Source organism: Coregonus clupeaformis, chromosome 7 (genome assembly GCF_020615455.1).
Source record: "Coregonus clupeaformis isolate EN_2021a chromosome 7, ASM2061545v1, whole genome shotgun sequence".
In the NCBI taxonomy this organism is placed as follows: Eukaryota; Metazoa; Chordata; class Actinopteri; order Salmoniformes; family Salmonidae; genus Coregonus; species Coregonus clupeaformis.
Window position 1 is genome coordinate 20,892,951 of NC_059198.1, and position 20,819 is coordinate 20,913,769.

The 20,819-nt window shown below is 40.2% G+C and overlaps 1 protein-coding gene across 4 annotated transcripts in view; it reads right to left on the bottom strand.

Annotated features, from left to right (window-relative positions):
• The window catches only part of LOC121569842 (extended synaptotagmin-2), a 53,245-nt gene that overhangs the window by 12,203 nt on the left and 20,223 nt on the right, over window positions 1-20,819 (bottom strand). For 2 of the 4 annotated variants that reach the window (XM_045221613.1, XM_045221611.1), the window contains exons 5-12: window positions 19,791-19,967; window positions 17,977-18,059; window positions 13,784-13,832; window positions 13,348-13,437; window positions 10,721-10,816; window positions 9,888-9,989; window positions 3,386-3,460; window positions 3,106-3,192 (exon numbers count right to left, since the gene is read on the bottom strand). In XM_045221613.1, the coding sequence (XP_045077548.1) occupies window positions 3,106-3,192; window positions 3,386-3,460; window positions 9,888-9,989; window positions 10,721-10,816; window positions 13,348-13,437; window positions 13,784-13,832; window positions 17,977-18,059; window positions 19,791-19,967 (759 nt within the window). The remainder of the gene's footprint in view (window positions 1-3,105; window positions 3,193-3,385; window positions 3,461-9,887; window positions 9,990-10,720; window positions 10,817-13,347; window positions 13,438-13,783; window positions 13,833-17,976; window positions 18,060-19,790; window positions 19,968-20,819) is intronic. The other 2 variants (XM_045221612.1, XM_045221614.1) reach the window with 2 other exon arrangements.

Here is a 20,819-nt window from a genome sequence, read left to right on the forward strand (position 1 = left end):
GCTAGCAAAAGTGACCGAGCAACCAGCTGTCCCTCTCATGATATTAGGCCTAGCCATGTAAAGTCAGGTGGGAAAAGGATAGATGCCTGATTACAATAACAACTGATCCATTAAACATTTTCCCAAAAATAGCAAATAAAAAACCCAAAAATAGAAGAGGAATAAAAAACATAAACAAACAATACTCTAAAGTCTGGTATGAAAAAGAAAACCCACCTGGTCACCTAATAGAACAAGGTAACTGCTAATCCCCACGCAGCGATATCCACACGTAATGTGCTTGTAGTGGGGAACACTAAACCTATCGAGTAGAGAGCCCTGCTGAAAGATATCCACACACTAAACCTATCGAGTAGAGAGCCCTGCTGAAAGATATCCACACACTAAACCTATCGAGTAGAGAGCCCTGCTGAAACTAGGCTGTTTTAAAATAAAGTATAAAACATTTTATAAATCACATCTTACAACAATACCACTAAGTTAGCAGCAACATCTTTAAAGAAATGACATAACCTAATAATAGAACTGTGCTTTATCTACCCTGGATTACGGGTACCATCGAGAAATAGACATGAGCAGCTTCATGGTAATAAAATAAAACGTTAAAACAAAAGGAGACTTGACTCACCCGAACTAAGGCACTAACGTTACCTAATAATAACAATATCAACTGATACCACTGACAACGTTATACAGTATCTACAAACGAGAGACTGAGTCATTAGTGGCAGACACATTCGTCCATTACCCTAATCGCCAAATAGGTGAACATTCAGCCATTTGCTTCATCCGACCTCGGTAGAATGTTCGCCTTTACGAAGGCCATCGCCTTATTAGGGTCTTGGAACTCTTTTTCGGTGCCGTTGTATGTTATAGACACACCATACCGAACGTCGGTCTGTTCACGGAGCAGACTCTCGACATCGTTGAAAGCGGCACGGTCACGAACAACGCTGGGGGCATAGTCTGGGAAAATAGAGACGGGTGCTCCGTTGTATCGAAGTGGGCATGCCAAATTCTCTGGCATGCCAAAGAACATCAATACAATCCTGATAGTAGTGTAGTTTAGCCACAATGACGCAAGGTTTTCCGCCAGGCTTTCTTGCTTGAAAGCCCCGATGTGAGTGGTCTACAAGGACATCTTTATCCAATTTGAGGAATTCCTTCAATAACTTTGAGACCGATGAAGTAGAACTTGAGCCCGGGTCCTCAGCTACCCCCATGATCCTGATATTGAATCTTTGCATATAACCTTGTAAATGTATGCATTGTTCCTTAAGGCTAGCCACATCCGTTTCAAGCTTCTTAACTGTGGTTTGTAGCATAGTCGTGTCATCTGAGCAGGTTGACAGGCCTTGTTCCATGTCGGAGACAGTTTTCTTAACTGTATCCAGTTTAGTACGAACCATTGCTGTATGCTTTGCGAGTTCATTCTTGACTGCTTGTAACTCCGACTTAATAAAATGTAAGTCCTCACTGAGCGCCTCCTTGAGTTCTGACTTGAATATAGATTAAATGTCCGCTCTGAGTGCAAGAACCTCGGCCTTCAAATCCTAGGTGATATTTTTTCGCCGAGCCGAGGGGAGGAGCCGCTGCTCCCACTTGTTGAAGAACTCGAGCTCCTCGTCTTGGGCCTAGTGTTTTCTCTTTTGTCAGTGACTCCGGCGAATCTTAAACTTTTGCAGGTTATGCGCCATTTACGCATTAACACAAAAATAAAAGTTGAACAAAGTAAAGCACGTCATTCAAAGGCTGTGTTTCTTTGTTATTTTTGGGTCAAAGAGCAAAGAAAGTATTAAATAAATACAGTTTCAGCAGGAGCTCGGAATAACTTGACCTACTCCATGGCTTGCTCACTAGCGCCCCCGTTACAGCCTTATTCTAAAATTGAGAAAATAAAAAAATGTTCATCAATCTACACATAAAACCCAATAATTACAAAGTGAAAATAGGTTTTCTGAATTTTTTATATATGTCCCACAGTTGACAGTGCACGTCAGAGCAAAACTCAAGCCATGAGGTCGAAGGAATTGTCCGTAGAGCTCCAAGACAGGACTGTGTTGGGGGAGAAGGGCCTTGGTCAGGGAGGTGACCAAGAACCCAATGGTCACTCTGACAGAGCTCCAGAGTTCCTCTTTGGAGATGGGAGAACCTTCCAGAAGGACAACCATCTCCGCAGCACTCCACCAATCAGGCCTTTATGGTAGAGTAGCCAGACAGAAGCCTGCTTGGAGTTTCCCAAAAGGAACCTAAAGGACACAGACCATGAGAAACAAGATTCTCTGGTCTGATGAAACCAAGATTGAACTCTTTGACCTGAATGCACCATCCCTACAGTGAACATGGTGGTGACAGCATCATGCTGTGAGGATGTTTTCTGCGGCAGGGACTGGGAGACTAGTTAGGATCGAGGCAAAGATGAATGGTGCAAAGTACAGAGAGATCCTTTATGAAAACCTGCTTCAGAGCGCTCAGGGCCTCAGACTGGGGCGAAGGTTCACCTTCCAACAGGATAACGACCCTAAGCACACAGCCAAGACAACACAGGAGTGGCTTCGGGACAAGTCTCTGAATGTCCTTGAGTGGCCCAGTCAGAGCCCGGACTTGAACCCGATCGAACATCTCTGGAGAGACCTGAAAATAGCTGTGCAGCAACGCTCCCCATCCAACCTGACAGAGCTTGAGAGGATCTGCAGAGAAGAATGGGAGAAAATCCCCAGATACAGGTGTGCCAAGCTTGTAGCGTCATAACCAAGAAGACTCCAGGCAGTAATCGCTGCCAAAGGTGCTTCAACAAAGTAATGAGTAAAGGGTCTGAATACTTATGTAAATGTGATATTTCCATTATTTATTTTTAATACATTTGCAAAAGTTTCTAAAAACCTGTTTTTGCTTTGTCATTATGGGGTATTGTGTGTAGATTGATGAGAAAAAATAAACATTTTATCCATTTTAGAATAAGGCTGTAACGTAACAAAACGTGGAAAAAGTCAAGGGGTCTGAATACTTTCTGAATGCACTGTAGATCACCTACCAGTTGTGGTATGGTGAAAAATAAATATGAATGTACAGTATATAGTTGTTAACTAAGGTGTGTGACAGTACCTCCACTTCCAGCTCCTGCCTCCTGGGGTTATGGACGAGGAAGAAGAAAGCTTCCTCCCACATTGGCTCATTGGTCTTACAGCGGATCTGAAGACAACACATATAGAATAGAATACAATGGAATAGAATAGAATAACTGTATTTATTTATATGACCATGTCTATCGGATCAACACGAGAACAGAAGGTTTAAAACATCCTCAAAGTGCAAGTGAAATATGATGTTTCCAAATATAATTTCCAATTATCTACAGAAACCATGAACCACTGTAGTTTCTTACCTTACTCTCAAATGATTTGTTCCCAACTGTGAAATAAACGTAAGGACTTGGATCACTGCTCGTTTTCTTGCCGGACTGTGGGAGATGACCAGGAAAAGAGTGGCTCTGAATGAGTGTTACTAAGACATAAACACTGAAAACACTGTTATTCTTCAGCTAATTGTAGTAACATAGTTATTATACAGTAGAAACATACTGAATATCACTGATAAAATGGGTAGGGGTATCTATCCTGAGATAAAATAGAATATAATTTAGGCTGCATCCCAAATTGTTCCCTATCCTTATACGTTTTTTGTGTGAAAATGCACATTAGTTAGAAATGTCAACCTTGGTCTAAGTTCTTCATTCAGATTTCAAGCTCATTCTCAGCTTTGAAATCCAAGAACTTTCACTGTTGGCAACCGGTTTATAATAGATACCAAATGCCACCATATTCCCTGTCTAGTGCACTACTTTTGAGGAGGGCCCATACTGTAGGCTCTGGTCAAAAGTAATGCACTATATAGGGAATAGGGTGCCATTTGGGACACATCCAATGTATGAGTCTAAAGTTACCAGACTTAAGTGCATCCCTACCTCCTGAAGATTGATTTAGGCTGATATAAAAGATTGGATTATAAAACAGCATGAGAGAGACACAACCCCAAACTATCACATGCCAGAATTGGTTTTTAGTCAGAAGTCAAAAGGAATGGTCAAATGCAGATTTACATTCAGGACAAATTATTGTATTAGACCAAGCTCTATATTAAAATGTGTACATGCTATATTAAAAACAACCCAGCGCTGGATAAATAGTGGACAGAACACATTTTGGGTTATTTTAACACATCCAGTTGGATCATTTAGTTGGGTTGCTTTCTTTGAAGACTGGAGGTGTGGCTTAGTAAGGGCGTGGCTTTCAGATAGTTATTTTTGGCCACCCGTGATAGTAAATGTCATTCTGGTTAATTTGTTCTGTTATATTGCCATCACATGTTAAGATTGAGAACTGACACTTTTGTAGCTTTAATGAGGTTAACAAAAGAGTATGAGTTCCTATGCATATTCCCATTTTGATATATTTACCACTTTGTTATAATATTTAAAAAGTAAATTGTTACATTTATATTAAGATATGTAATATGCAAAAATATTGAAGGAACATTTAGATTTGCAGTGTACGAACTTAACATGATGAACAGGAATTACCTTTACTCTCATGGGTGGCCAAAAATAATTATCTGGAAGCTCCCCCCCAAGGCCATTTCTCCTTTTAATATAAATGTAATAACATCATTATTTAAATATTATAACAAAGTGGTAACCCTCCCAACATTGGGATATGCATAGGCACTTGAGGAACTCATACTCTTGTGTAAACCTCATAAAAGCTACAAATGTGCTTAACCTTAACATGTGATGACAATACAGAACATGAACCGGAATGACATTTACTCTCATGGGTGGCCAAAAAGAACTATCTGAAAGCCACAGCCTACTAAGCCATGCACAGGGTGGGTCATAGCTCAATAACCCAGAATCAATAACCCAAAAACCCAACTAAGTGACCCAACTGCTTGGGTCAAAATAACTCAATGTGTGTTCTGTCCAATATTTACCCAAATTGGGTTGTTTTTAAACCAGCATTTTCTGAGTGTAGAGGGTGAGTGAGGTTTTGATTTCTCCTCCCCATCTAGTTCTACCTCTCCCTCTTTCTTCATCCACCAAATGAACATGTTTTGAGCTTTGATTAACATTATAGTGCATGTCATTAAACATCTGTGGCCATTTGTATCAAGCGTCTCAGAGTAGGAGCTCTGATTTAGGATTTTGCATTTAATATCCCAATGAATAAGATTACATGACAGGGGGACCTGATCCTGGATAAGCTGTCCTATACTCTGAGATGCTTGATACATACGGCCCCTGGTTTGTAAAGGTCCAGGTATGTGAAAATCCAGTTCTCATTGAGTGCAGTAAATGAAATGCTATAAAGTGATGCCTGAGGCGATAAAAGATTACAGACAGACAAAGACAGAGTGATCATCCATCTCCAAGCATGAATAAACAATGACTCTCAATTAGGGCTGTGGCGGTCACGATATTTCGTCAGTCTCACGGTAATTGACCGTTAATTAACATAAACAAATGTTGCATCTCCTGGCTTCCACACATAGCCTACAAGCCACTGATTCAGACCTTTGGAACATGTACATTTTAAAAAGTCTAATAAATCCATGTAATATAGCCTACACCTTCACAATAAATACATTATTTATTTTAGTCAGGTCTAAAGAGGCATGGTATGAAGAAAATGTCTATTTCAGAAGAACAGAATAGCATACTCTGAGTTGTCCTTATGTTAGGTCCTGATGTGGCTATGCCAAATGGCTGTGGGCTACACTAGTACATTTAGCAGACAAGATTTGCTTAGAATTCCGTGGCATTATTTTATATTACTTTATAGTATGAAGAATACAATTGAACAAAGCTGAATAAAATATACATATTTTCTCCAAACGATTTGAGGGAGTGCGCACATGCGGCTATTCTGTGTTGAGCGGTTAACAAATAAATAGGTACTCCTATATGCTTAATTTAGAGTTATTAATGTAACTTTAGTTGTTCTACAAACGTTGGGCTATATGGTTTGATTTTTAATGCATTTTAAGGCTGCATGATGCGACTAATGATGATTTGAAAAAAAGTTGCTTGAAAGGCATGAGCTCTGCTTTGTTTTTTTGCGCAGGCTGTGCACACTTCATTAGTCTCTCATTCACAATTTGACAAGCACTTGATAATGCCTCAAATTTCACGGCAGCATCCCCTTGGTGGCCATAATACAACCTAAAAAAATCCATGCCTTTGTTGTGCCCTTCTCCCTGAGTGCTGCGCTCTCTCATCACGTGATCGGGTAATTTTTACAGGCTACAAGTGAAGACAGACATATCGGGGACACAACTGCGCGCGTCCTTATCCAATTCTGAGGTGCATATTGAAGATATTGGAAGAACTGTCCACATTTACTTTTCGTCAGCCAACAAGATGAGTAGGCCTAACGAACAGCAAAAGCACTAGCCTATGTCAATCTACTATCCACAATAGTACAAAAGTTGACCTATTCTATTCTGTGCAAGAAATAAATATTCCAAACATAGTCTGGGACAGTTATGGGATGCAATAGATCCCAAATTAATACAATCACTAGCACCAAAAAAAAAAAAATTTTTATGCATTGTGGCTGACACAACAGATCAGAACGTTTAGCTTAAAATGTTGACAAACTATTAGGCTATTTCTTCACATTATAAGCGCAGCAATGCGCACATGGCAGTAGGCTATAAGCGGGAATTTTCCACTATTATCAAAAAAGACCGCAAATGTGATTATGCATGTAATGCTTTTATTATAAAGGTGCATTTTTATGGTGAAAATTATCTTCCCCAAACTTGAAACTCACGCGCTGCTTATGTACAGTCCTGGTCAAAAGTTTTGAGACTGTCACCAAACTGTTCTTGGATGGTTGGGAGAAGTTGCTCTCGGAGGATGTGTTGGTACCATTCTTTATTCATGGCTGTGTTCTTAGGCAAAATTGTGAGTGAGCCCACTCCCTTGGCTGAGAAGCAACCCCACACATGAATGGTCTCAGGATGCTTTACTGTTGGCATGACACAGGACTGATGGTAGCGCTCACCTTGTCTTCTCCGGACAAGCTTTTTTCCGGATGCCCCAAACAATCGGAAAGGGGATTCATCAGAGAAAATGACTTTACCCCAGTCCTCAGCAGTCCAATCTCTGTACCTTTTGCAGAATATCAGTCTGCCCCTGATGTTTTTCCTGGAGAGAAGTGGCTTCCTCGCTGCCCTTCTTGACACCAGGCCATCCTCCAAAAGTCTTCGCCTCACTGTGCGTGCAGATGCATTCACTCCTGCCTGCTGTCATTCCTGAGCAAGCTCTGCACTGGTGGTGCCCCGATTCCGCAGCTGAATCAACTTTAGGAGATGTTCCTGGCGCTTGCTGGACTTTCTTGGGCGCCCTGAAGCCTTCTTCACAACAATTGAACCTCTCTCCTTGAAGTTCTTGATGATCCGATAAATGGTTGATTTAGGTGCAATCTTACTAGCAGCAATATCCTTGCCTGTGAAACCCTTTTTGTGCAAAGCAATGATGACGGCACGTGTTTCCTTGCAGGTAACCATGGTTAACAGAGGAAGAACAATGATTTCAAGCACCACCCTCCTTTTAAAGCTTCCAGTCTGTTATTCTAACTCAATCAGCATGACAGAGTGATCTCCAGCCTTGTCCTCGTCAACACTCTCACCTGTGTTAACGAGAGAATCACTGACATGATGTCAGCTGGTCCTTTTGTGGCAGGGCTGAAATGCTGTGGAAATGTTTTTTGTGGATTAAGTTCATTTTCATGGCAAAGAGGGACTTTGCAATTAATTGCAAGTAATCTGATCACTCTTCATAACATTCTGGAGTATATGCAAATTGCCATCATAAAAACTGAGGCAGCAGACTTTGTGAAAATTAATATTTGTGTCATTCTCAAAACTTTTGACCACGACTGTATGGCAGTTAGGCTTTAAATCCCTTGTAAAGCGGATTAATGTGCTTAATTTTAAGAAGTTTTTTGGCCACTTTAGTTGTGATACAAACCAAATCAAAACATATAGGCCTATGGGCTAGGCTACATGGGGTGTGCGACTATGATTCGATATATTGTCACCCATCAGACTATTCTTGATTTAATCTTGTCTTTACATATACTAAATAATATATGTGTGAAATATGTTTTGATTTAGAATGGACCATTATCATGCACCTGTCTCGAAACAGGGGCAGTGGGAAAAAATACATGTCATCTATGCACTTAAAATAGCGGATGGAGGACACTTTTCCCGTGATTCATTTTCATGCCAGCCAGGTAGGCTATACTCCTGTTGTAAAGATAAGCAATGTGATTAATATTAGGAAAGTTGAGAAATAAATATAGCAGGCCTAGCCTATAGAAAGCTGATGGGATCCTCCTATTTAGTAGAGGCCATCACTCTGTTTTCTCACGCAATTGCATAGCCTATAGTAATGTTGTTCAACATGAGCTCATGGGCTCTCATGAAGTGTTTGATTCGATTTTCGATTACATTTGCATTGATGTCAGAGTGATTAGAGGGGAAATAGAGTGCTGAGTACCACGCCGTTAGCAAGTTTGGTAGGCTACTAATGACCATGAGCAGCATCAGAGCTTGGAGAAGCCTAATTACCGTGACTAAGCGGTCACGTGGAATTTGACTGCCTTCATGACTCGTGACCGCCGGTGTGGCGGTAATACGGTCACCACAACAGCCCTACTCACAATGAATAAACAATGCATTTATCATAAATTATCAAAGTAAATTTGGATGGCACAAAGTAAGGAAGGGCACAGACTGAGAACATAAAAGCTGTATATGCGTGCTATCTATGCATGGCATGCATTATCCCACTTTCTTCCTTTACCTTCAGGGATTTATAGACAGAGGCTTGCTTCAACCTGTCCTGGTTGAAATTAAACAGGTCGCTCTTTTATCCAAAGAAAATCACACCCAGAGTTAGTAGGATGGGGGAACTGAGTATGATTAGGTTTAGCTTTGGTCCAGGACGTCGTTAGTGAGAACGCAGCCGAACAACGGGCTGGACCAGTGCTAGATTAGGTTGTATTAAGTGGTATGAAAACAACAACAATCCATAGAGAATGGAACAGGAAAAAGGAAGGAGAGAGCCAATAAATAAAGAGAGAGGACTGTCCAAGATATAAATAAGGTATATATATGAACAATAGATAACAACGCAGACATTATAATGAATGGATAATGCAGTATAAAAGAAAAGCTGTATAGAGAAGGAGAATGAAAATTGTCCTTCTATACGGGAGAAGCTATAGAATGAGTTGCTGGGAGGAACTTGTGATAAGGGATGTTGTTTAGCTCAAGCAAATAAGAGATCTGACAGTATTTCAATATTCCCTTACTTAGACATAACTGTCCACTACACAGACACTAAAAGCAACAGCTGTCAACATATCCTTAAAGTAATGCGCCACAAATAGCCCCCTCAATTAAATACCCTGAGACCTTGAAATCAATAGTTATTGGAAACCATATTTTCCCTGCCTGTACCTTATTGTTGGATGAAAGATGAAGCACTATCCTCTATCCTGAGTTATTGGAATTATTATTTAGTCTATAAGATAAATATTCATGATCAACCGGGTTCAGAAATTATTGTATAATAATATTATTGGATTTAGAACCATGCAGCAGAGTCAATCGACATGCTTTATGATACAAGACTCACTGCAGCAGGTCTGTTACTTAGCTCTGGTGCAGGGCGTCATTCTGCTGCGCTCCCACTACCTTAGTGATAGTAAGAGCGCAGCCGAACGACGCTCTGCACCAGAGATAGTCTGTTACGGTTCAACCCCACCACACACTGCTAATGCTAACTCTAGGATGCAGAGTACCGGAGGACTCACGAATAAGGTTCTATACATTGAGGTATTGTTCTCACAAAATACTAGGCCAGATGCTCTCCTCTCTTTTAAGTTTCCGCACCCAAAGCTCCCTGTGAAGACGCTCTTTATAGGGAAAGAACAGGGAGAGAAGAAGTTAAATAAAGTATGGCTAAGACGCTAAAGAGGCTAAGACTCTGACAGGCTCATTTAGGAGTTGACTGTCTTGGGCTGATATTGACCCATATCTGTGGGTTAAGGTCAAAGGTAAAAGACAGTGTTGAAGGAGGAGACAAAAAGGAGTTTCAACAGACAGACACACAAATGAATCCATTGAGGTGCTCATGTCATGTTAAAGGTGTGTTGTCCATGTGGAAGACCAGATAGACAGGGTTGAGATGAAAACAGTAAACTATGGCATGTTGATTAAACTTCAGTGCAATGTTTGCACAACTACACCTGAAAATGTGTACTGAAAATGCTTGTTGAGCTGGGTAGAAAATATTTCAGAACATTATTTTCAAGTTCCATTTGGCGTGATTCACAATAGCTCCCTTGGGTGGAGTAGAATATGTCCAGAAATATATTACATTATTCTCTGTATCCTTATTCACATCATGTCATAGGCCAACATTTGTTAACATTAACATGAATGTGTATAGCATGGGGAAATGTTTTATATTCTACAGTAAATGTTATCATGTACAGTATGTCAAATCAACCGCCGTGTAATGTGCTTTTACCTGCAGCAATTCACCTTCAGCAATTCAATACTTTTGCGCCTCACTCCACCACCAGAGCACTCCTTCAACTCGAACCCCTTTAACTGAACAGTCCTGTCATCCAGCTCTACTCACCGGCAGGTTCTTTGCTGAGTCCAAGTACACCACCAGGAGAGCAGATGAGAGTCCATCATTGGCCAGGCTTCTGTCAGCTCGCACGCTCCTCAACACCTGATTGGATAGGAGAGACGGGGGGGTCACTACTGAGACAAACTGGACTAGGAGAAGTGGGCAGCCTTCTAATTCACTTCTAACTGTAATACACGTGACAATAGCAAGACAGAGAGACAGGTTAAGTCAACGTGTTTAAGCTAGCTTGCTAGTACGATGTCATTATAAACACCTGGGCTTGTCTTGAATTATCATACAATTGGGAAGGGGGATAAGAACCGAAATTGAAAAGATAAGGGTTTGCCTGTGTGTGCTATATGGGGCCGATTCCGACCCGATTTAAGCGCACGTAAATGGAACGTAATTCCCTTTTTATATTTATATTTTTTATTCTGACCTTTAACTTAAGCATGAGAATAGCATGCTATTCACCCGCTATTCGTTTCGGGGTGGAGATCTAAGAATTGAAGGTGTGGCGGAGGTGTAGCTACAGATACGCCGTATTCTGACCTTGACTTAATTCCCTCATAATTCCACCACCTTTACGGGCGATGAAATTATGAATAAGGTCGAGCGAACCAAGTGGAAAAATCATCTACTTTCTTTTATTCCGATAGAAATAACAGCATTCTCCATGCACTGTTATTTATAAATGTATAAGAGCATTTGATATAAGAGCTAGGTAAATGAGTAATCCATTTGCATACGAGGATTGTAAATACACATAGCAATTGTTTTAGATGATTTTTCCTGATGATCCCTGGAGACAAATATGAAACCAGTCATATGGAAGCAAACTGAAAATATCGTATTGTCGACCCTTTTCCAAAGCGAAGTAGGCTATAAATAGCTGTGCTGATATTCCGAATTTTAATTATGTGCCCTCAATTTGAGTGGATGAAATTTGGAGACTTAAGCCATAGGCTTCTGTAGGGCTGAACCTACTGAGTTGATATATGCGCTTTAGAATGTTTTAATTATATACCCGGGCTTTTCTCCATTGTATTTTACTATTTGTATACATTTATAACAGTCACTTTAGTGTTTGTTTTCTTCAATTTGTAGCTTACATTTTGCATCATTCCATTCCGTTTACCTTTCTTTCCTCTGTCACGTCTGTGTAGTTGTCCCTGAGGGTCGCTAGCATAAGTGGATCATATTAGGCTAACGTTGTGCAATAATTTGGGACATGTAGCCTATTTGAATCATTATGGAACTCAGACCACACGTAGCAGGTTATACATGGAGCCTGGCGCACAGTTCACAATGACTAGAACATTGTCATACAGTTCCATGATTAGTGAGGGTTAGGGTAGATTTTTAGGTCTATTGTTCAACCCTTATTGTACACTGCTTTCTACCTTTCAATATTTCATGGATTGAACTTGAATATGACAACTTTTAGGATGAATCAAACACATATTTTGTGCATAAAGGCTCTCCAAACCAGTTTTTTTAATTATTCACACATACTTTCCTAACCCAAAAATGTGCCTAAATAATCTACAGAATCAGAGTATTCTTTTATCTACCAGTTGGTGCTGAAACGGAGACAAATATGCATATATTTAGATGGCTTTCTTTCATTGATCCCTATATTCTGAACCCGTTCTCTCAATGTATTCTAGTCTGTCGACAAAATTCTAATTAAAGGTAAACCATATTTAAAGGGATGGCTTAAGATAAACGTACTGAAAATCCTATTGAATGAAAATCACGAGAAAATCTGTGGGCCAGCAAGTGGGAGGGTTTTCAGCGGTTGAATTAAATGTATTCAGCGCGCGCAAGGGAACCACGCCGGCAAAGCCTGTTACGCACCTGCATAAAGGAATACCAACTACTGAGAAGTGTGTAGGAAAGGCATGCGTATGAAAGGTGTACATTTCAGCAATTTACTATCTGTGACGTGCTAGATGACTTGTTTAAGATTAATGGAAAAAATCTACTGGGACTGATATGCTTGATCCATTTTATCAAAGTGCACGGCACATTATTATGGGTGACAGTTTTAGCACTCATCTGCATTCTCTACCAGAAAGTTGGCCCTCTTTGATGTCACGTAGGTTGATACATTGCTATGTTTTCATATTTAAAGCCCTTTTACAAAAAGTCCCACTGTACCTAACATCATTACTAAACTTTAGACATAACAGTTACTGCACCCAGTCTCAGGGATGGCTAACTCTGGAAATTCCTTTGGTCTCTACCGAGTTAGGTAAATCAGCTTTTAGTTTTTTTGCACCATATTTGTGGAACAATCTTTTAAATGTTCTGAAATGTGATGTTTTGGTGCCTCTAGGTCAATTCAGAACGCTGATTGAGGACCTTTTTACTGATGAATGTCTTTGTTTTTTATGACCGTGTTTTTCTTTCTGTTTGCTTTTTGTATTTATATTTTGATGTGTGTATTTTCTGTAATTCAGGGCTCATCTGTAAAAGAGACCTTGGTCTCAGTATGACTCACTGATAAAATAAAGGTTAAATAAAAAAAGTAAATAAATGTGTATTGTAGTGTATAGATTTTGTGTATTTTGTATGCTGACTAAATTAATTTCCATGTAAATAAAATCATTTCATATCGAATACTGCACCTGGTCCATCTTTTCAGGGGTGGAGAGCAGAGAGAGCCATTCCAGTTTCAAGTGTAGTTTCCCCGTGGAGACTTCTTCCAGGTCAAACCACTAGAACGACAGGATGTTCAAGGGTGCATTTCAAATGGCACCCTGTTGTATTTATAGTGCACTACTTTTCACCAGGGCTCATAGGGCTCTGGTAAAAACCTAGTGCACTATATAGGGAATAGGATTACATTTGGGACCTACATACCCTAAATCTCAACTGTAGTAGTGATGGATGACAACACAATATCTTCAAATGGACGAAGGCAGATAATATAGTAAGGCAAAATCACTATCCAAGTGCAGAACTGAAGCCAAGCCTCTTGTTCTATTTTCATGTTTTTTCTTCTTCTTTTAACCACATTTATCTGAAGATGAAAAAATATATCGGATCAGCTGGTGGATTTACCTCATCGACCTTCTGCTCTTTGTGAAGCTCCGTCATATCGATCATCAGGCTGCAATCGAAGACACAAAGATTGGATAAGAAATCAGTAGGCAGGATTAAACACAACAGAAGCCAAATTGGTTCACTGATACAGCATGTTGGCACTCCGACCCAGTCAGGGGCCAATAGGGCTCCGGTCAAAAGTAGTGGAATACATTGGGAGTAGGGTGCCATTTGGGACGCAGCCAGCACCCTGCTGGGTGCTATGCTATGCTATCCCCTTGGGATGAGGCCCAAGAAGCAGAGCTTTGATCCAACTCCTAATGTGACTATTGTACACTGATCACAGATACTTAGTACATCACAGATACTTCAATGTGTCTCTTCTCTCTTTCAATGGGCCACCCTTCACTGTGACATATAGGAGGGAGGTTGCGATAGTTCTGCTCCAGGGCGTTACGTGCTGTTTGCTAAAACTGAAGGCTCGGCATCAGCAAGCCGTACGTAACACTCTGGACCAGAGCTAAGTTTGTGATATATTTTCGGCTAGATAAGATAATTTGCTTGATATTGGATACATTAACTCACAATGCAGAGGACTAATAAGCCATTTGAGCATGGGGTGATGAGAAAAAGACACACTGTAAACAATTTCCTGTTGTTTTTACGGTACCTTACAGGCAACTGGATACCTGTAAGTTACTGTAAAACAACAGTACAGTGCAGTATATCACTTGCACTTCTAGAGGCCTTAACAAAGGTAGTGATGGGATGACTGATCCCGTAACTCTGACGCTTCGATGCAGTTTTCGACACAACGTACCGATGCTTGTATCTAAGTAATAATACCACGTGATGATGACGGTTGAAGCTTCGTACGTCACACTACCATCTGACAGGTGTCAGAACTCGGAACTGAGAGCGCCGACCTCTGCTGGAAGCTTTTTCCTTTATCTAGATATTTCACCTTCTTAGCAGGTGGAAAGATAGCTCGGGGCGTAGAGCCACACAGCAGACAAATCTATCATGAAATTGTAGCACACTAGTATTGAATCTTGAGAGAGCCTATTTCAATTTATTTTTATTTTTTTACAGTGATTGTAAATTAAACAGCTGTAGTAGTTGTTATTGGTAATCATCAAATTATGGATCCAAAGTTTTTTGTTAATCTGTAAAAGTGAGTCTAAAAAGTCTCATTCAATCCAAAAGCAAAGTTGACAAGAAGTTACCACGTGATAAATGATGTACAAAGCTTTGTTTGACCCCTTAGTCAGTGGATCCCGCTGTGGCTTCCAAAACGTCGACCTCTACTAGACACTACGTACAGACACTACGTACAGTGTTCTCTATTTCTCACCTTACAGTTGGCTCAGCCTGTAGAGCAGTGGTGAGTGAGTTTCTTGTCTTGTAGAGGCACAGGATTGAATCCCCATAAAGATGTGTTATTTTTGTAAATAGTTTTATTTGAAACACTGGCTACGTTGTACTTCTAACTTTTAAATTATGAGTTTCGATAGGCATAGGCAGTTTTTTATAAATCATACAATGGAGCCAACGTCTTTTGTAAAAAAAATCTTTTTTTTTTTTAACTACGTTGCTCGTTTCAAAGCATAGATGGATAGGTTCAAAGTAACATTACCACGTGATCAATGACATCAGAAGCTTTGTTTGATCACGTGCTCTTTTGAACCGTGTGTTGCAAAATCCCAACGATTTAGGTACTGTAAACTAAGCTACCATTTAGATACTGTAAACTGAAGACAATCTAAGTAAATTGGTAAATAAGGTGTCCAGTAGAGGTCGGTGTTTGAAAGCAACTTTGCGTTGAAGAACGCATCGGCACCGCAGCAAAATCAGTGGGATCTCGCATTTTGCAACACACGGTTCAAAAAAGCATGTGATCAAACGAAGCTTCGGATGTCATTGATCACGTGCTTTTTTTAACCGTGTGCTGCAAAATGAGAGATCCCACTGATTTCGCCATGGTGCCGATGTGTTCTTCGATGCAAGGTTGCTTTCTTGAGACTAGTTGAGTATCTGGAGCATCAGCAATTGTGGGTTCGATTACAGGCTCAAAATGGCCAGAAAAAAATAACTTTCTTCTGAAACTCGTCAGTCTATTCTTGTTCTGAGAAATTAAGGCTATTCCATGTGAGAAATTGCCAAGAAACTGAAGATCTCATCCAACGCTGTGTACTACTCCCTTCACAGAACAGCGCAAACTGGCTCTAACCAGAATAGAAAGAGGAGTGGGAGGCCCCGTTGCACAACTGAGCAAGAGGACAAATACATTAGAGTGTCTAGTTTGAGAAACAGACGCTTCACAGGTCCTCAACTGGCAGCTTCATTAAATAGTACCAGTCTAAACGTGAAGAGGCGACTCCGGGATGCTGACCTTCTAGGCAGAGTTGCAAAGAAAAAGCCATATCTCAGACTGGCCAATAAAAATAAAAGATTAAGATGGGCAAAAGAACAGACACTGGACTTTTTCTTTGTAACTCTGCCTAGAAGGTCAGCATCCAGGAGTCGCCTCTTCACTGTTGACGTTTAGACTGGTGTTATGCGGGTACTATTTAATGGACAAGAATAGACTGATGAGTTTCAGAAGAAAGTTATTTGTTTCTGGCCATTTTGAGCCTGTAATCGAACCCACAATTGCTGATGCTCCAGATACTCAACTAGTCTCAAGGCCAGTTTTATTGCTTCTTTAATCAGCACAACAGTTTTCAGCTGTGCTAATATAATTGCAAAAGGGTTTTTCTAATGCTCAATTAGCCTTTTAAAATGATAAACTAGGATTTGCATATACAACGTGCCACTGGAACACAGGACTGATGGTTGCTGATAATGGGCCTCTGTACGCCTATATATTCCATAAAAAAATCAGCCGTTTCCAGCTACAATAGCCATTTACAGCATTAACAATGTCTACACTGTATTTCTGATCAATTTGATGTTATTTTAATGGACAAATACATTGTTTTTCTTTCGAAAACAAGGACATTTCTAAGTGACCCCAAACATTTGAGCGGTAGTGTACGTACCAACGCTCGCACCTATCCATTCCACCACAAAGTTTCAATGGATACAATGGAAAAACTAGTCTATATAAAAATCAAACATGCTGATATTTATTCCTGAGCAGCAGATGTCATTAATGTGCACTGTGCTAAAAGTAGTGATGTTACATTTGACACCGGAGCTCCAAGGTACACGTTGAAATCGCTAAGCAGTGTACTTCAAAGCAGCACTTTATCAGAAGCAGGTGATCAATGACGTCCGAAGCTTCGTTTTGTCAAACAACCACCTGATTGGTTTGCTATTGGTTTGGTCGAAGACAAAAAGGTTACGCTGCGCACACGCTAGGAGGTGTGGGACGTCATCTATAATAATTTGGCTGCTCTAAATTATTTTGACCAGCAGGTACCACTAGTGTACAATGTGTTGATCAAAGCCTTGAGTAATGAAACTATTTTTGACACAATTGGCTGGTAAACCTCAAGGCTTCAGGAAGCTTAGTTTCTCCATCACTAGCTAAAAGCTCAGAGTAATGAACTGTTTCTCGGCACAATTTGGTGTAAGCCCCAAAGGGTTCAGAAAGCCTCGGTTTCCCATCACTAAACAAAAGCTTCCAAACTGGCAGTGACTACAGACCAAAGGAGATGGCAAATACTCAACCATTAAAGGTTTAAGACTTGCTGCCACCAAATATAAGTTAAATTGGTACAGCACTCTCACTAATGGGTGGCACAAATGTAGCCTCATACTTGGCACGCCTCAAAATATGTTAATGAGCCAGTAACAACAATAACATGCACCCACTAGTGGTCAAAAGGTTTTTGTTGCTCCATAAATACGGTAAGCTACTGTTTACTTTGGGGTGGAATTACAAGTCATTTGAAATACAGCAACAACAAAAAAATTATCTTACTTTAGAGGATGTGCTTTGATTTTGACCTTGTGCTTTTTGTGTGGTGTTCTATTTTGAACATTCACAAATACAGCAAGTGAACTTCTATTGTATTTTACATATAATATTTTACGGTAAAGTCCACAATACATCAAATATTTCCCGGCTGTTGAACATTTTTCCACAATGTATTGTAATTTACGGTAATCTATTGTATTCAGCTTATACAATAAGACACAGTCGATAAACAGTAATTTACCGTGAAAATAACAGGATGGTTTTACAGTGCAGGATATGAGCTTACCTCCCCAGGAAATCATCTTTGTCTGGGTCCTCATCAAACAACTCAATCTCCAGATGTTGACCTGAGTGCTCATATACCAGGGCCTGACAAGGACAAGGACATAACTAAATACAATCTCAGATACAGTAGTTCACATTGAATACAGCCAAAGGGCTTGTAAAAAATGACATGGTGGGTAAAACAGCATGAAAGCCAAAAATAAGAGGAAATATTGGACTGTTGGAAATATGTACACTACCGGTCAAAAGTTTTACAACACCTACTCATTCAAGAGTTTTTCTTTATTTTTACTATTTTCTACATTGTAGAATAATTGTGAAGACATCAAAACTATGAAATAACACATATGGAATCATGTGGTAACCCAAAAAGTGTTAAACAAATCAAAATATATTTGAGATTCTTCAAATAGCCACCCTTTGCTTTGATGACAGCTTTGCACACGCTTGGCATTCTCTCAACCAGCTTCACCTGGAATGCTTTTCCAACAGTCTTGAAGGAGTTCCCGCATATGCTGAGCACTTGTTGTTGGCTTTTCCTTCACTCTGCGGTCCGACATCCCAGACCATCTCAATTTGGTTGAGGTCGGGGGATTGTGGAGGCCAGGTCATCTGATGCAGCATTCCAATACTCTCCTTCTTGGTAAAATAGCACTTACACAGCCCCACTAAGCCCAAACCAGATGGGATGGCGTATTGATGCAGAATGCTGTGGTAGTCATGCTGGTTAAGTGTGCCTTGAATTCTGAATAAATCACAGACAGTGTCACCAGCAAAGCACCCCCACACCATTACACCTCCTCCTCCATTCTTTACGGTGGGAAATACACATGCAGAGATCATACGTTCACCAACATCGCGTCTCACAAAGACATGGCGTTTGGAACCAAAAATCTCAAATTTGGACTCCAGACCAAAGGACAAATTTCCACCGGTCTGATGTCCATTGCTCGTGTTTCTTGGCCCAAGCAAGTCTCTTCTTCTTTTTGGTGTCCTTTAGTAGTGGTTTCTTTGCAGAAATTCAACCATGAAGGCCTGATTCACACAGTCCCCTCTGAACAGTTGATGTTGAGATGTGTCTGTTACTTCAACTGTGAAGCATTTATTTGGGCTACAATTTCTGAGGCTGGTAACTTATCCTCTACAGCAGAGGTAACTCTGGGTCTTCCATTCCTGTGGCGGTCATCATGAGAGCCAGTTTCATCATAGCGCTTGATGGTTTTTGCGACTGCACTTGAAGAAACTTTAAAAGTTCTTGAAATGTTCCGTATTAACTGACCTTCATGTCTTAAAGTAATGATGGACTGTCGTTTCTCTTTGCTTATTTGAGCTGTTCTTGCCATAATATGGACTTGGTCTTTTACCAAATAGGGCTATCTTCTGTATAGCCCCCCTACCTTGTCACAACACAACTGATTGGGTCAAATGCATTAAGAAGGAAAGAAATTCCACTATTTTCTACATTGTAGAATAATAGTGAAGATGTCAAAACTATGAAGTAACACATATGGAATCATGTAGTAACCCAAAAAGTGTTAAACAATTCAAAATATATTTTATATTTGAGATTCTTCAAATAGCCACCAGAAACCCTTGACTGAGTAGGTGTTCTAAAACTTTTGACCGGTAGTGTACATGTAAGTTGTATCTGGTTCTACATACCCTATATTAATATCCCTGGGGTAGTTAGCACAGAAGGGGCAGATATCATTGATGTTACTGCCCCTGAGGCAGTTATTGTATAATATAACCATATTTTGCGGTTTTGGTTGATGTTCCATTGGAAGAGTTAATTTATCAGTATATTTTGTTCACCTCGTAAACTTCGTTCCATTTGGGGTGCAGGCTCTCTTTGACCGTCTTGCTCTGGAAGAGCTGGTTGCCAATCTGGAGGACGCCGTAGGGGTCAGACTTCCCCTTGATCAGCCCGCCCAGGAATTTATCCTTCCCCTCCAGGTCCTGAGCCTCCAGGAAGTGAATCCTCAGGACTCCCTGGTGACACACACAGCAAAGGGACACTTCAGGAAATGGACACTTTAAAATAGTACACAGCGACACTGTAGCTCTTTCCTGTAGTCAATGACCGAATGCGCCCTCTTTGGCCTCATGGGTGGAATATTTTTAATATTTTTTCATAATTAATAAAGATTACATAAAAAACCTGAAGAAAATCCAGTGTTTATGTCAAACAGTTTCGCTATATTTCAGTCTTCTGTGATGTATATAAAGTGTAATATTGGGATGCAAACTCAAAATTGAATACATTTCAACTCTATATCTGACATGGTACAGGTGTCTTCTTTTTTTAAGCCCATAACCATGTGTGAGGTGTATAAGAATCACTCTGTGTGACCCTGATTTAGCCCACTGCAGTAAAAAGGTTTTAAAGGGACATTGCACTTTCATATAAAAGTTTATCCAATGATTTCTGACCTCTAAAGTAGTCTTTAGTCAAGATGAAACCATGTACCACAACATCGGTTGTGTAGATCCATCTATAGGCCTCTACCACAAATGAATGGAAAAGATAAGCACTCAATAAAACCAGGGAATTAGAGGATGCGTATATTTTCTATTCATTTGGGGTGAAGGCAAATAGCTGGATCTACATAGAAACCAATTTAGTGGAAGATAGTTTCATCTTGACATTAGTCTACTTTTGAGGTTTGAAATAATTTGACAAACGTTATTTTATGAGTTAAATGTCCCTTTAAGACCAAACAGAGGAACCATAGGCCTTGGAGCTGAGTCAAACGCAATCACTGCTTCACTGATAACCAAACAGCACAATAAGGATATAAGTAGTGATGTTATATTTGATACCGGAGCTCCGAGGCATGTATC